The sequence below is a fragment of the Filicampus tigris genome, chromosome 1 (assembly GCF_054856515.1).
Source record: "Filicampus tigris isolate MCC_2025a chromosome 1, RoL_Ftig_1.0, whole genome shotgun sequence".
In the NCBI taxonomy this organism is placed as follows: Eukaryota; Metazoa; Chordata; class Actinopteri; order Syngnathiformes; family Syngnathidae; genus Filicampus; species Filicampus tigris.
This window is the reverse complement of record NC_141217.1, coordinates 38,642,973-38,658,593: the sequence shown is the minus strand read 5'-3', so window position 1 is coordinate 38,658,593 and position 15,621 is coordinate 38,642,973. Positions and strand designations below refer to the sequence as shown.

At 44.8% G+C, this 15,621-nt stretch overlaps 1 protein-coding gene and 1 long non-coding RNA gene across 2 annotated transcripts in view; one reads left to right on the top strand and one right to left on the bottom strand.

Moving 5' to 3' along the window:
* The window catches only part of LOC147154011 (uncharacterized), a 20,556-nt gene extending 15,177 nt beyond the window's left edge, over positions 1-5,379 (top strand). Inside the window, exon 3 of the long non-coding RNA XR_015088007.1 lies at positions 2,115-5,379. This is a non-coding gene — a long non-coding RNA (uncharacterized LOC147154011). The remainder of the gene's footprint in view (positions 1-2,114) is intronic.
* slc12a5b (solute carrier family 12 member 5b) overlaps positions 1-15,621 on the bottom strand; it is a 23,382-nt gene extending 7,761 nt beyond the window's left edge. Inside the window, exons 1-16 of the mRNA XM_086039327.1 lie at positions 15,226-15,621; positions 7,442-7,536; positions 7,198-7,338; positions 6,495-6,641; positions 5,040-5,094; positions 4,828-4,958; positions 3,579-3,826; positions 3,281-3,492; positions 3,029-3,196; positions 2,140-2,238; positions 1,954-2,011; positions 1,674-1,848; positions 1,423-1,541; positions 1,237-1,335; positions 394-513; positions 61-165 (exon numbers count right to left, since the gene is read on the bottom strand). Coding sequence (XP_085895453.1) covers positions 61-165; positions 394-513; positions 1,237-1,335; positions 1,423-1,541; positions 1,674-1,848; positions 1,954-2,011; positions 2,140-2,238; positions 3,029-3,196; positions 3,281-3,492; positions 3,579-3,826; positions 4,828-4,958; positions 5,040-5,094; positions 6,495-6,641; positions 7,198-7,338; positions 7,442-7,536; positions 15,226-15,283 — 2,030 coding nt within the window. The 5' untranslated portion in view covers positions 15,284-15,621. The remainder of the gene's footprint in view (positions 1-60; positions 166-393; positions 514-1,236; positions 1,336-1,422; positions 1,542-1,673; positions 1,849-1,953; positions 2,012-2,139; positions 2,239-3,028; positions 3,197-3,280; positions 3,493-3,578; positions 3,827-4,827; positions 4,959-5,039; positions 5,095-6,494; positions 6,642-7,197; positions 7,339-7,441; positions 7,537-15,225) is intronic.

Genomic DNA, 15,621 nt, shown 5'->3' with positions numbered 1-15,621 from the left:
CGCAGAAATGAAGATCATTTTCACTGAAAGGTCACAGGTTCGCTTGACTGTGTGACTGACCTCCAGTTCTTGGTATGTGGCGGCCCCTCCTCCAACCTCATGAGAGCAAATCGAGCAGCGCTCAGAGAGATGCCGCGTATGCCATCACCCCACTCTTTCTCAGCTCTGTCACACAGTAGTTTATTCACTTAGCGTGTCTGGCTCAGAAAGGACATTTCCAACCCAGCCTGGAACTCATTGCACATTATCGAGACAAATTCTTCTGGGGAGTGTGCAGTACACACTCGTAGAGCAGGCATATTGAACATGAATACGTAAAAAAATGATGTGTTTGTGTAAATGCAGCATCGTATTTACTCCTTTGTAGTGTCCATCGTAGGATGACATACTTACCCGCAGAATTCAATGTATTTGTAGATGCAGGTGGCAATTCCCATGGCCACGATGGCATAATACCAGGAGCAGATGAACATAAGCGAGAGGCACAAGCTCATACCCAGGAATGACAGAGCCCTGTGCGGGACAATAAATTGCATTTTTCATCAAACTGGTGTTTTCTGCTACTAGTTGAAACACGGCATTCTGATTAATATTGCCTTTGTGGAATATTTAGAAATGCACCCCTCTTTAGCCATCTCAGGGGGCGGCTATTTTGTCACTTCCGTCGACTGAAAATGACATCAGAACTGCGCAGGGCTCAGACAACGACCAACCATCGCTCAGCTTCAGAAAACAGGTGAGCTGTGATTGGTCGTTAGCCCTGAGCAACTGTGATGTCATTTTCAGTCGACAGAAGTGACAAAATGGCCCCCCAGAGATGGCTAAAAACGAGTGGATAAACTCTTATTCCACAAACGTAATATTTATCAGAATCCCTTAATTGTTTCAACGAGTGAGCTTGCATAGAACATATTCATGAAAAAAATATGTTTGGGTTGACCTCCAGTTTAACTTATTTGGATGATTCAGTTAAAAAAAACTGTGAAGAACCGGTTCAGATTCATTTTTCTGTATTGCTGATCCTAATTCGGGCCAAGGGTGAGCTGGATCCTATCACATGTGACTTTGGGCGAAAGGCGGTGTAGACCCTAGAAACGGGTTGCCAGTCATTCACTGACACCAGCACGGATTCTGAGAGCCACTCTTCCACAGTCTTGTCACCCAGCTAGTACCAAAACAGTGCTGTCCAGCCTTTGGCTGACAATTAGAAGTGTTCGTGTAAAACAAGTAGCTCACCAGTGGTAGAATTTAAAACGTGGCCTCCAGTTTGGTGTCCGCAGTAAAGTTTGCAGCGCACAGGCAAGGTTGACAAACATGTAGCACATCAAGAAAAACCTGAAGAAGAAGACAAAGGACCTGGTCAACATGAACGCGCTTGGGCTGTATGTACAGCATGTTGGTTTGGTTTGCCAGCCAAATTACATGGAGAGGATGGGTGCAACGGCATCCAACGAGGCAATGATGATGCCAATCTCACAAATGCTAGCCGTGAGCAGGAGGGCCCAGGTGGGCTCCCCGTTGGCTTTACCATGTCCAAACACCTGCACGGAGAACAACGGCCGTTGGTAAATCACATCTTATTTGCCTCTTGCGGGTTGTTACGGTCAATATACATATAGAAGTGGCAAAATATTGAGTCTCGGAGGCCCGAAAGCTGCGATGAATGAACTCACTCGAAGGAATGGGATGATGCCATCTCTCGAGATAGCCTGCAGCAGGCGTGGCGCTCCGGTCAGACTCTGGAGTCCAGCACCGCAGGTGGAGAAAAAGGATCCGAAAACAATGACCCACGGAGACGGCCATGCCAGAGTCCCAATTACCAAGTTACCGCTGACACCTTCACCAAACCTGCAAGGGGAAGTCTAATGAGAAACTCTGAATAGAATAATGAGAGGTTTACTTCCTCTTGGAGGACTGCGAGGTTTAGTTATGGGTCCTGCGAGTGAGACGTACTTGTCCCTCAGGACAACACCCTCTATACAAGCACCAAAGAGCACCACGCAGGACATATCTGATCAAAAGTTTACTCAGGAATACATCATTGGAAATGCTGAGCAAGCAAGGGCAAACAAGTGCTTGGCTCTCTCGAATTCCATTCGGATTGTGTTTTACAGATGACGGCTGCTCGGTGAAGGATACACACAGTCGATGTGGTGGTGATGGCTGCAATGGTGCCGATGGGGATGGACTTCTGAGCGTCACGCAGGTCTCCGGAGCGGTTGGAACCTGCCATGATACCTGCCAAAAGTCAAACAGCCAGGATTCGTACTGTGAACCTCTCGCAAAAATATTTGGGTGCTCAGATTCCAGGGGAAATTTCAGGATTAACCTAAAATGCACTACGATGTTATAAATTGAAGTTCTCTTGAATGCTTCTATCTAACCGTTAAACGTTTTAGTAGTTTGTTGCTCAACTTGCTGTTTTCCAGCAAGGAGCTGAACAGCGAAGGTTTTTTGACGATAAAAAATTCCAAAGACTTTCACTTTTACATGTGAACAGGCAGAATCTGCCTCGCACCACCCCGATTAAATTCGCCAAAATTACATTACAGCGCCTGCACCACGACTTAGACCTGCTTTCAGCAGATGTAATATTTCATCTAATTTCAGCCACCAAATTGTCAGGTGCGCCGGATGCCTAACTGCTTTGTGGCGACTCGGATGGAATTAATACAAATTTCTAAACCAAGAAAAAGAAAAACAAGAAAACGCCCTCGGTCCGCCACAATGCCCAGCATGGCGCAACGCGGTCTGCCAAATTCCCAAACATGCTAGACGAGGCTCACCCCTGCATGAAAATCAAAATATTTTCACGAATGAGCGTTGTCTATGATAATAGAGCCCATGATGGGAATTGTGTTCTCACAAAATGCCTACACGGTTGTCCTTAATGTACTTTGTGTCCTTCATTAACAAATAGGCTCCATCTCTTTAATCTTTCTCGGTACTGTATATATCTAGAAAATGAACGCATGTACTGTAGTGTACGTACATAGCATGTAAGAGATCATTCCTGTCTTTCTCTTACCTGTGACAGATGGGAAGTATATTCCCACCAGCAGCGTGAAGAAGCTGGTGATATCGGCGAGCACAAAGCGGTTGGTGCTGGAAGCAGAACTCTCCGGGTCCACTTGGGATGCCAGTCCTCTTTTCTCAACAATCATCCCTTTTTCCAAATAATTGCCAAACAGGTTTTCTGGAAGACCAACCAACCCACCCATTTTTCATTTGGATTTTACTGTTGCTCGGGTCATGTCATGACACTTGAGGCACCCATTACCTGCCAGGATTCCACTGGTGACCCCTGGAATGCCCTGTATCTCCGTGACGTTGTTGTCGCTGAAGTAGTCGTCGCAAGTGGCGTTGATGTACTCGGAATCGCAGAAAGAGCGCCACAGTTTGGTGGTGACTGTCTCGTTGTCGATTTCAATGACCTTTGCGCAGACGTCATAGCCCTTGGAGACGAGCGTTCGATTTCCCAGGAGGCACACACTGCCGGCAAAGTCAAGGAGAAGGAGCAAACGTCACGCGCTTGTGCCACCGGCAAATCCATCATCAGAGTCGTCCGTGAGACTGACGGAAAGACCGGCGGGTCAATGGCGGTCTTGATGACTCCGGCGTAGACGGCCACGATGGAGAGGATGACACAAGCGAGGAAGACCAACGCCAGCTTGTTGACGTATTTCACCCCCACAAACACCACCAGAGACATGAAGCTTAGAACGATGGTGCCGTACACCCGCATATTATTGAGGAGGGCGGCCTCCGCCTCCAGCCCTTCCAAGCCCTCGATCTTGAAGATGGCTGCCTGAGGAATAATATAAATCTGACGGATGGGAAGATGGTTCAAGGCAAGGAAAGAGTGGGCAAGGTGTGAAAGGTGGCACAGAAGACATCCGTTAAAATGCAATCCGGTATGATACAGGGCAATGCAGACGTGGGAATACAAACAACCCCAACAACCCATTTTACCGTCAGCAGTTGCTCGTTTTCTGTCTGCCTCGGGGGATTTTGTCTTGTATTGTACTTTTTCCATGGTGACATTGAATGATCATTTCATGTGCAAAATGGTAACATGTTCCAAGTTAAGGTTGCTTGTCAAACTCATTGATAGCCCATCTCCCAACAAACTTTTGTGAAACTTTCACAGGTATTTTAAGTGTAATCCCACTGGAACTCCAATAATGCCAACTATGCTCAACCACGACTGAACATGCAAGCAAGTATTCCTGCGTACTGCGTATCCGACTACGTGATTGGCACGACTGAACGCGGCCATCGTTAATTCCAAACAAACTCTCCGGCTGTGACAGGTTTGAGTGTAACAGGGTCAATTAAGAAAATTGAAAAATCTCTTATATGACAGGATTTGTTATTTTTAGTGTTAATCATTGCAACTTTGAATCGAGAGAATCAGATGCGTTCTCCTAATGCAGCCTCCAGCGGCAATATCCGTAACATTGTGTACACCTAATACCGTCAAATACGTGACACCTATAAATTTTACCCCCCAAAAAGATTTATTTTATTGGATTACTTCTCCACTTTGGAAAGCATGATTACGGCCAGAGAAATTGCTGTTGTTTGTTTACGTTTACAAGTTTGCTTGCCAGTTCAAAGCTTTTTCAAAGTACCCTGACCCATTTCAGTTTCATTTTGCCAGTTGGGGCACATTATATGAGCACATCGGACAGGAGGAAGTGCAACTCTGAAGCTGTCCAGGTGTGTGTCATTTCGAATATCCACAACACAAGAGTCAAACGCCACCGTTTACATAAGCGCTGGTGTTGCCCAACACTATTGATAGCATAATAATTGCTGACTTACCAGCAGGATCTCAATACAACCCAGGATGTACATGGCGCCAGCAAAAGTGGTGCCCAAGTAGAAACAAATCCCAACAGCGCCACCAAACTCAGGCCCAAGTGAGCGGGAGATCATGTAATAGGAACCTCCAGCTTGGAGAGGAAACAGTCAGTCAGCCAGAGAGAAGTCGGTGTCAGCTAAGTATCGTTGGACAGTTTCAGACATGCACTCACCCGGGACCACTCCGTTTGTGGCAATGGCACTCATGGAGATGGCTGTCAGCATCGTCTGACGAAAGAAAAACACACAAGAAATATGTCTGAATGGGGAACAAAAAAAAATAAAAACCACAAAAAAAGTCTTGTCTTTGTTGGATATTCAATTGAATGCAAGTTGCTGGTTTTCTTGTATTGACGTTTTCTACAATGTCCCAACTTCATTGGAATTGGGGTGCGTAATAGTTGAAACAATTAAAACATATTGAATGTAGCCTATATTTATCTTATTTTTATGCCATTTAGTAATTCTGTCCTTGAATTTCTCTGCACGGTTTTCTTTGCTTTGGACATTATAATTTAGCACAGTGCTCGAGCTAACTCTGTTGATTTTTATTAGAATTATAGCGCCTGCTCACCGGTAGCTCATAACAGAAAATATGTGACTTGATTTTGCTCTGGCAATTCCCAATAAATCCATTTCTAACCACTGCAGACATCGTGGGAGACATTCTTTGCAGAAGGTTCCATTGCCAGGATTTGAGTGGAATTTCAGGAAATGCTCAGCTATATTACAATATTACACAATAAACCACAGTGGTGACCGGCTCACTAAAGATTAAGCAACTCGTCTGACTCCTTGTGGGCAGAGGGCATGTTGAAGCAGCACGAAGCAAGACTCTTTCCATTGCTTGCCAGCTTACACGGCAGCCTCCAGCATTCATTCGGCTGACTTTTTTCTTGGAATACAACAGATTGTACTGTACAATACTTGACAAAACAGAAGATACGTATAAAATAGTACAGGTGTGGAAAAAATGCAGACACCAAAATAACACTCGACATTTGTCCCTTTTGGGGTATTTTGATCATTTTTCATTTTCTGCAAGTAAATGCTTTAAATGACAATATTTTGTCTTTGGAATTTGGGAGTCATGTTGGCAGTGGTTTATAAAATAAAAAAAAGTAGTAGAATAGAGTCAAATAAAATGGTCATTTTGTCCAGACTACTTGTACTGCTATAAATCCCAAAAATCTATTCAAACCAAACATGTCTCACCAATATTATGTCGAGAAGTGTTTCCCAACCCGTATTGTGCTAAGGCACCTATTTCTATTCAGAAAATGTCACAGCAAAGCACCCCAAAGGAAAGTCACCCAAAAATGATGTACCTTGTCTCTTATTTAATTATTTTTAAAATTATTTCCACTTGAACACAAAGCATCTATTCCCTTGTATGAACAGCAATACGCAGGTTAAGTGTAACTTCCGCCATCAAGTGAAAGAGCATTTCATTATTCCGCCGTTGAACGTAAGCCGCCGGCATAGCCGGATGATGAAACATAAATGCCTTCTTTCAAGTCAATAAAGAACCATTTTTTGGAACAATTGCGTGAAGTTGGATGATTTTGGCACAGTGGTTCGGAATGAGCGGTGACAAAAGAGAGGACTGAACATGCCCGTCTACTCACTGTGGAGCAACACATGAAGACGATTATGAAGGAACCGAGGACGCCTCCGATCCCGACCATCCAAGTCATTCGCAAGAAGAGGATCACGCCGAAGATATTCTGAATACATGGCAAGTAAACACCCATCAGAGTTCCCAGCTGTGGAGCCTGACAAACACAAAATGGGAAGGAACAATGGGAAATATTCGCCGTCATCACTTCACTTTTAAAGCGGAAGACAACCCCCCCAAAATTCTTTGCAAGAATATGTTCTATGCGTGTTCACTAGTCAAAACACGGCCGGCATTCTGATTAATATTGCATTTGTGGAATATGAGTTAGGCAGCAAAATCCACTCGTTTTGAGCCATCTCAGTTGCTCAGAGCTCAGGTAAGGACTAATCACAGCTCACCTGTTTTCTGAAGCTGAGCCGTGATTGGTCGACACCTGAGCAACTGTGATGTCATTTTCAGTGGACAGAAGTGACAAAATGGCCGCCCCCTGAGATGGACAAAAACGGGTGGATTTCACTCATATTCCACAAACACAACAATGTTTCGACTGGTGGGCCTGCTGGGAACATATTCTGGAATAAAAATATGTGTTTGGCTTGACTTCCGCATTAGTAATGATAAATAATAAAGCAAGCAAAAAAGAAAATTTACTTGACTATCACTTTTGGACTTTGTCGTCAATGTCATGTGGTTTTCATTCACTCGTCTACCTTGACAGGCTTTTTCGATGGACGTGCACCGTCCTCGTGGTTCTCAGCCTCTTCGTGCTCTTTGCTCCCCGTCGGCAGGTTGGAGTAATTGGCAAGGCTGCTGAGCAAAGACGACACCATCGGACTGGTGTCCATCTCCTCCTGCAAGTGTACAGGCACACACGGATACACACGCATTGCTATCAGTTTGTGCTGTAAGAGTACCCATTTTGGGGGGAGAGGGGGGGGGGGCTGTCCCTCTGACCTCAAACAGGGCCATGTTCTTGCCGTCATACTGCTGGCTCTTCTCCACATCACTGCTGTTGATGAAAGGACTGCTCTCCTTGGGGTTTCCATCACCTGAGACCACCAATCAATGACAAGAATGCGTTGAGACGGAGGGGATATTGTCATTTTGTTGAAGTAGACGACTGTAAGATTTGGTCGGTCAGTGTCCGACTTTTTTTTTCGTGCACATCTTCACCAGGTGACTTTCTGTCTCCGTCTGCTTCTCTTGCCTCGCAAGTTCCAATTTAGCAATTGCCAGACGTCATTAGCCGTGGCCAAATTCGTTGGCTGCGTCCTCCAAAGAAACCTTCGCAGGCCGGGTCATTCAAAGGCTGCTCCACACGTGGCCTACGTGGGGCCGCATAACCGTGACGAATTTGGGCAGGCCTTGCGCACTTGGCTGTGGTCTTTTCAAGTCCAAGAGGGCGTGCTCAGTTGGTAGAAGAGACATTGAAGTGTTGAAGTGTTGAAGAAAAACGTCGTCGAAAAAGAGCCAACATTGTCGGGTGCAAAAGTATATATATATATATATATATATAAACATTTAAAAATGTTTATATGATACTGAAGACTGACGCTTGAAATTTGATCCAGATTTGTATCCTTCATGTGACACAGGCTATTACAAAATGGACAGTTTATTCCCGCTTTTAAAAGCTTAATGGGACGCAGGCTCAAGGGGATTATCCAGCAGCTGCTGGACGCCACACAGGAAGGCTGCATTCAACATCTGCATGTGAGCAAAATGCACCAATCAGCTGCATAAGTGAGCTTGAATTACATCAATTACATCACAAATTCCTTGTCTGTTTTCACCTCGCCTGCTGTAAATGCCGATTTGAATTAAATCCATCCGAGTCGCCACTCAGCGGAATTGACGCTGATTTGTGAAGCCTTCTGCCACGGTCAATTACACGGAGGAAGACTGGACCATTATTTACATTTGTAGGAATGCTTGAATGTTATGTGCAGACTGTGACTTCGTCCGCCTGACATTCAGAGGTCGTTTGTCAAACCGTATTTAACACACACACACACACACACACACACACACTCACCACATAAGTATACAGTACAAAGCAAAACATTTGATCTATATCACTGATGGTGCGGCGGAGATGTCAATGACTTTCCAAGACTGACAGCTACAGTGCTCATGAATGCAAAGAGCTCCCAGTTGGAAACACACTCGAGAAATTTGCTGAAATTACCCGAGGTATCAAATTGCCCGAGGCACCGTATTGGGGATCCCTGGTCTAGGGGAACGATCGCCTGACCGATTTAACCGACTGACGACCAGGACAGGGCGTTGTCTGCCTTTCACCCTCGGCCAGATGGAATCGGCTCCAGCGCCCTGAGGCCCTGAGCAGGATAAAGCTACATTTACATTTTTGGCAGCAAAGTGTAAACTAGATGCATAAATCCATCCTTTGGCTTTCACTTCATTGATCAAACTTAACTTTACTAGTAATTCAAACTACAGCAATGCATTGCAATTTGTCTGTCCCCCCCCCAAAAAAAAACACTTGTCAAATTGTGACCAAGATCCCCAATCCAGACCAGTTGAATGAATGAAGTCAAAAAGAAACACCGTAATGGAGACATGTTTTACAGATCAAGCTCAACCCAAACATTGCACTGTTTTGCCGCTTTCTAAAACCTGACCTCGACATCTTCTCAGCCCGCACGAGCATCAGCAACTTTATCGACAGTGTTTAAACACCAACCATTGCCACGGCCTAAAATGGAACCAAAGAATCACCGGCACGTAGCCATCCATCCATGTTGTACTCCGATCATCCTGTTCAGGGTCTCGGGGGAGCTGGAGTCTTTCTCAGAGGGCTTCAAGCGAAAGGCAGGCCACACCCTCGACTGCTTGCCAGTCAATCTCGGGACAAATATAGACAGCCTGCACTTCGCCAAGTAAGAACTCAAGCCGCGCTCAAGTCAGAGAGTGAACCACTGCACCATGAGTGGCATTCAACAGCCAGCACAAATCATCCCCACTTGTCCAAACATCCATCCATCCATCCATTATCTGTACCGCTTCTCCTCACAAGGGTCGCGGGGCGTGCTGGAGCCTATCCCAGCTGTCTTTGGGCAGTAGGCGGGGGACACCCTGAACTGGTTGCCAGCCAATCGCAGGGCACACAGAGACAAACATCCGCACTCACAATCACACCTAGGGGCAATTTAGAGTGTCCAATCAACTTACCATGCATGTTTTTTGGAATGTGGGAGGAAACCGGAGTGCCCGGAGAAAACCCACGCAGGCACGGGGAGAACATGCAAACTCCACACAGGGAGGCCGGAGCCGGGATCGAACCCACGACCTCTGAACTGTGAGGCGGACGTGCTAACCAGTCGACCACCGTGCCGCCCTTGTCCAAACATTGTTGGTGAAATTTCCCTCCGTGGGGTCTTGAGAGATTATTGCCAAAGAAAAACATTTCATACACGAACAGGCCAGTGAATCAACGGCACCTGAGGTTTTTCCATAGACACAATATTGTTGCGCGATCGATGTTCGATTCTAAATGGAAGCACAGAGTGTGTATTTCCTTGCTATCTAGTCTGGGAAGGCTGGGTGTTGTTGTAGCTCAGTAGGAGGATTAAGTGAAATCTCCGTCACTGCTCATTACTCTCCTTCTGGATCGGAGACAAACATTCTCAGCTGAGTGACTCCTGTGACTTGTCAACAACTTAGTAAAATGATGAGTGAGCGCAAGCTGGGACCGCAAGCATCTCCCTTCTTTTCTTTGGTATTACAGGACATCCACTTGAAGTGACACATACCAGAAGCGACGACACAGAGTCAACAACATTTCTGGCTCGCAGTGACACGGTACCGTGTAGCGCCTCCGTCTATAATATGGACTGATGTATATCAATTGAGGCCTCGGGTTTTTATTCTTCCGTTGCCAAATCCGGTCTTCATTTGAGGCAAATCTACATGATGTCCGCACATAAATCCATTTGATTGATTCAACATCATATATATATATATATATATATATTAGTGCTGTCAAGCGATTACGTTTTTAACAAATTAATCTCAAAGTTTTCCATAATTGATCGCGATTAATCATATTTTTCAACACATTTTTGACGAAGCTTGGAACAGATATTTACTTGAGTAAAATCTTGGAATTAATGTGCAATTTTATTTAAGTATATTTCTGTTCAAAGACTGTTCTGATAGCTTTCTTTGATCCTTGAACAAGATTATTTTTCGGCGAAATACAGCTGTTGAATAATACACCAAAGACGTACAATCAATATGGTATTTGAATTTGGCTTTTCAAAGTGCGCAAATTATTCGGGATGTCTAGAATGAGCCGTAGGGCAACTTTTACAGTAAAACATGTGTGTGTGTGTGTGTGTGTGTGAACTTGCAAACCTGACACAGGTCAGCCAGAGCCAAGATTCGCACCCAGAACCTCACAAACTGAATCACCGTGTTGCACATGCTAATCCATAATACATCAAATGAATTGGCTCTGTATAAATGAAGAGTATGTCAAGAGCTGTGTAATCCAACTTTGACATACATTCTGACCTATGTAGATTAAAGTCATGATGTGACACACTCTGCATTCAAGTGGACTAATTGAAAAGGCACTAAAACACATTGTGAGGATTACTGACGATCACAGACAGGATTTATGCTCGCCACACGCTGGGGCCAAATGCCAGCGTGGGAGAGCAAAAACGCTCTTCTTCTTGCAGACACTTTATTGAAGCAGAAAATCATCAGAAGGCGACAATACGAACACCTTGACGTGACATAAGGAGGTCGGTCCGCTTGATATATTTCCACATCCGCTACAACCTGATCATGAACGCAAATAGCAGGAAGCTACGTTGCAACGCTGCATTGCAAAACATGCTTCTATTTTGTGCAAGAAAAGATGAGTGGAAACAGCAAAAAATACTTTACCTTTCAGCGTCAATATTTTCTTTTCCAACTACTTTAGGTATGTGTGGCCAAAAGAAACCGCTGTCTCTCTCTATAGCTATCTCCACGGAATGTTTGCCAAAAGTGCAGTGACATAGTTTGCCACTTAACGGTGCCTTGAGATATGATTTGTATTCGTTCCATGAGCACGCTGGTAAATTCAAAACACTCAAGTCATCCGTCCCTCATTGAGGTCTCCCAAATAAAAAAACAACAAAATTGTTTGTCATGTGTTTTCTTAAAAATAGCACCGTCTGACATGGTGCTTTATGAAAACATAAAGTAATAACATAATTAAATAGCATATAAAAAGTTGGTGCATCATAAATATTTTATTGGGAGAAAATACAGACATATTGATATACACGGAGAGCGTCACAGCTACTTCGTAAGCAGCAGCGAATATTAGTCATTCATCGCAGAGGATAAAGAAAATATCCCTGTGCTGGTGTTGAGCATTGCGAGCAAGTCGGGCCACTTGCATCTCAAGGCAACACTCTAATTTGAAAGAGAATTAAAAAAAAAGGGAACACGGTGTTTGATAGAATTGGGTATTCTTGATTATGCATCCTATGAATGTTTGAGCCGTCCATCACCGAGCCACGTACACTGACCGTTTCGTATGACTTTTATCATTCATGGAAATAACGACAAGCTGCACCGATGTACGGGCAATCAGCGAAATGGTTTCTTTTGCACAGGCTTGTGACATCTGGCGACTGGATTAGTTCATCTCAGCTGTCTGCGTTTGTATCAGATCAGGCAGGAGCAGCGTGTATTCAAACCACCTTCAAACAAAGCAAAAAAAAAAAAAGAAAAAAAAAGCCCAACATCGTTGGACACAGACAGATATTTTCCCAAAGATTGAGAGGGACCAACTATTCCCTTCTCCCGCAATATTGGATTAGGATCAATGCAATTTGATATTTATTTGATTTGTTTCAGAATGTTGTTGTTTTTTTTTTTTGTCCCAAAGGCAAATAAATTAAAATTGGATGTTTTGTCTACCGCCAGTTGGAAGTGTTCCAGGTCATCAAGGTCACTTGACTTGAAAACAACTTAAGCGTAAGAAACCGGCTGCCTTTTCTCTCATTATCAATATTGTCCATCATACAGCCTTGTCACAGAAATACGTATTGAAATGATTCAAACTTTCAATGTGTGACATTTCTGCGTATTTCTTCAATTTTCTGTTCATTTTTCACTGGTGTTAGTGTCCATCGGTGTGCCTGACTTGCATAACACAGTGGCAAAGCCTCACCCCTGATCCTACATTAAGCACACATTTTATGCTCTTATATAAACCCTGACAAATATTTGTCATTGAACTGACCTTTGCTCCCCTCCACAAGCTGCTCCAGGCGATTTGGAGGGCTTTGAACCTATTGAAAAAATCACTAATGTGCAAATGCTAATGAACTGCAGTATTATGAGCGGAATAGTATGCTCCAAGGCATTCCTCAATGAGGATAATTTTGTTGTTCGTATCCATGCTTTTGCCAAAGGGCGGATTTTGCAGTGGTGACGTTCATGTTTGGACTTGGTTTTGTTTTGGCTTCGCATACTGTCGGTTGACCCGCCTTGGCCTCCGCTCCCCCACATTGAATCCTGACATGTTTTTAGCCTTGAGACAAATTATGATGAACTTGCTTGCATTTAAAAGTTATACTTGAGGAGAAGCAAATGCACGATGTTCATTATCCACAAAAACACGAGCAAGTGCGATCTGGAACGACCGACTCAAGTGCCTTCAGATCGATGACTCATCCATAATTGCTGTTATCAATACAAACGATTTTAAACTTAGTTTGACCTCTACGCATTACGCGCTGAATCGTTTCCAGCGGTCGATACATGGCGATTAACTAAACTTAGGAAAAAAGAATCTTCGAGCATAAGGCAGGAAAGACGAGCGCTACGTACGAACGGTGGAGGTCGGAAGTCTGCGCACCAACACTCAAATGGCAGGTTTGTGTGATTGAAAAAAAAAAAAAAGCCCCAGATAAATCATTGAAAAACTTTTCCCACCGTTAATGTGGACTTTAACCTTACAACTCAACTCGACTGTGCACATGACCCGCTGTGTTCACATTTAACCGATGACATTTAAACACGCTAAATGGGAGTCTGTCACCATTTAAAGTAACATTCATGAACCCCAAATAAAGTTCAGATGTTCCAGTAGACATTTCCTGCCACACTCATTCTTCACTGCGTTTATGGTGCTTTTTTTTTTTGTTGAACGGTGTTGTCTTCGCGCCAAACCATTTTGAAGCAGAACATAACTCCTTGGCACAAAAAAGAACACTTTTCATCACCCCAAAAAACTCCAAACCAACAGTGAAACATCATGCGTCGGAGCCGTCTTTCCTCGGCTGGAAGTGCGAGTGGAGGGAATTATGAGCAGTTCCAAATTGCTGTCAGTGTTCAGGCTTTCGGTGACAGTAAACACTTTTGAAATGATTCATCTTGGTCTCATTTTTTGTTTTTCAACTCACATAAAACAGGCGTTTCAACAGGGGTGTGCAGACTTTCAATGCACACCGTAGCACACGCCTCTTTAAATTGGTAAACTGCGGTCTTATTATGGATGACAGGTGGCTGTATGCTTTCATCAATGTGGTATTGCGTAGCAACGCAAATTGAGGCGGGAAGTCAAAATGACCCAAACTTCAATGTTTGGCAGTGCACTGTGGAACCGCCGTTGATTCAGCTCTGACAAATTGCTCACTTAACCTTCCAGTCACTCCAGCCGAGCTTATTGATTGCAATGAATCACCGGAGCACAGCGGGCCTCTCGTGGGACCGATCCAGACTTGTTATCTCACCTTCTTCTTTTTACTCAGGAATGGTTGGAATAATCAAGTGTGAGCTCCCTGGCGGGATTCATCATGTTACTCCTACAAAGACGTCACAACCCATTCCATGCGAATGCACCTGGTGAGATGTGCTTCAACTCATGACCAGGTCATTCGCCGCTTTACCAAACAAAGGTGGACATTTGTTCTGCTTTGCGTAATTTACTGTGTCTCTCTTGTTCCGTTTGTACGCCGGCACATGCTTCAGTTCACATCGGGGGTGTCCATACTTTTACCCTCCGAGGGCCTCATACAGGAAAATAGAAGCATGTTCAGTTAAGGCCCCTTAAAAAGTCTTCACATTTCATCTCTGAAATATGGGAAAACTGCGCTAACGAGAAATGTCATCGTTTTTAAAAAAATTAACAAAACAACAACAACTACCTTCCAGCTCTCTGTTAAAAGCGATAAGCAAATTTTTAATGTGGTCATGTCAGCTCCAGGCGGGAAGGCCCCAGCCTGGATTTGAAACCGCAACCTGTGAACTATGAGAGTTGTGCTAACCGCCCTGTCACATATTGTTTGATAAAGTGATTGAAAACTGAGCATAGTGTTTGCTGAGACATTCACCGCTTGGAAGAAATGGCTTTGGGCACACACGTCCACAAATGCTTTGGTATTAACGGCAAATATCGGCCCTGGCAAGACACCTTTGCTGCTCAGACCAATGACACCGAGGGAAAAATTGCACTCGGCTCACCACCTAAGGTGCTTTCTTTTCTTTTACATGGATTCACTGAAAAGACGTTCGGTATCTTTGACCCAGAAAATGACGAAAATGTGCAGTCGCAAAGAAAACACACAGCTCTCTCCGAGTTTGCCATTCTCCAGCGGCCGGCGTCCGTCGGTCTCCGGCCACCGCGCCAACCACGGCGTCCTTACCCCTCCTAACTTGGAACGCGTGCGCGCCGTCATCAGCCTCACGCTCTCACCGGCCTCACTCACCCTGGTTGTTAGGGCTCCCCTCTCCTTCCTCGCAGTCCGTTGCCACGCTGTTGAGCATCCTCTCCCCTCCTCGGCAATTTTGCCCGTGCTTCTAAAACGAGCTCAATGTGGCCCGCAGCCCGGCGCACTTTCTCGGTCCTCAAGAACGGCTACGTACGTATCCCCCCTCTCACTCGCTCGATGCTGTCCGGCAGGACGGTTGAGGGGCAGTGGGAGTCAACGGGGGCCGGTTGGCCAGCTTGATGACACATGCGCGCTCTCCCCTCTGTTCCTGTGCGCCGCTCGCCCTCAAGTCGGTTTAAGCCCAAGCACTACATTCATGCATTCACAACTGGTATTATCCCTCTCCCTCCCGTCCTCTCTTTTGGCTCCCTCACGCACCGTCGTCCGTGCCAT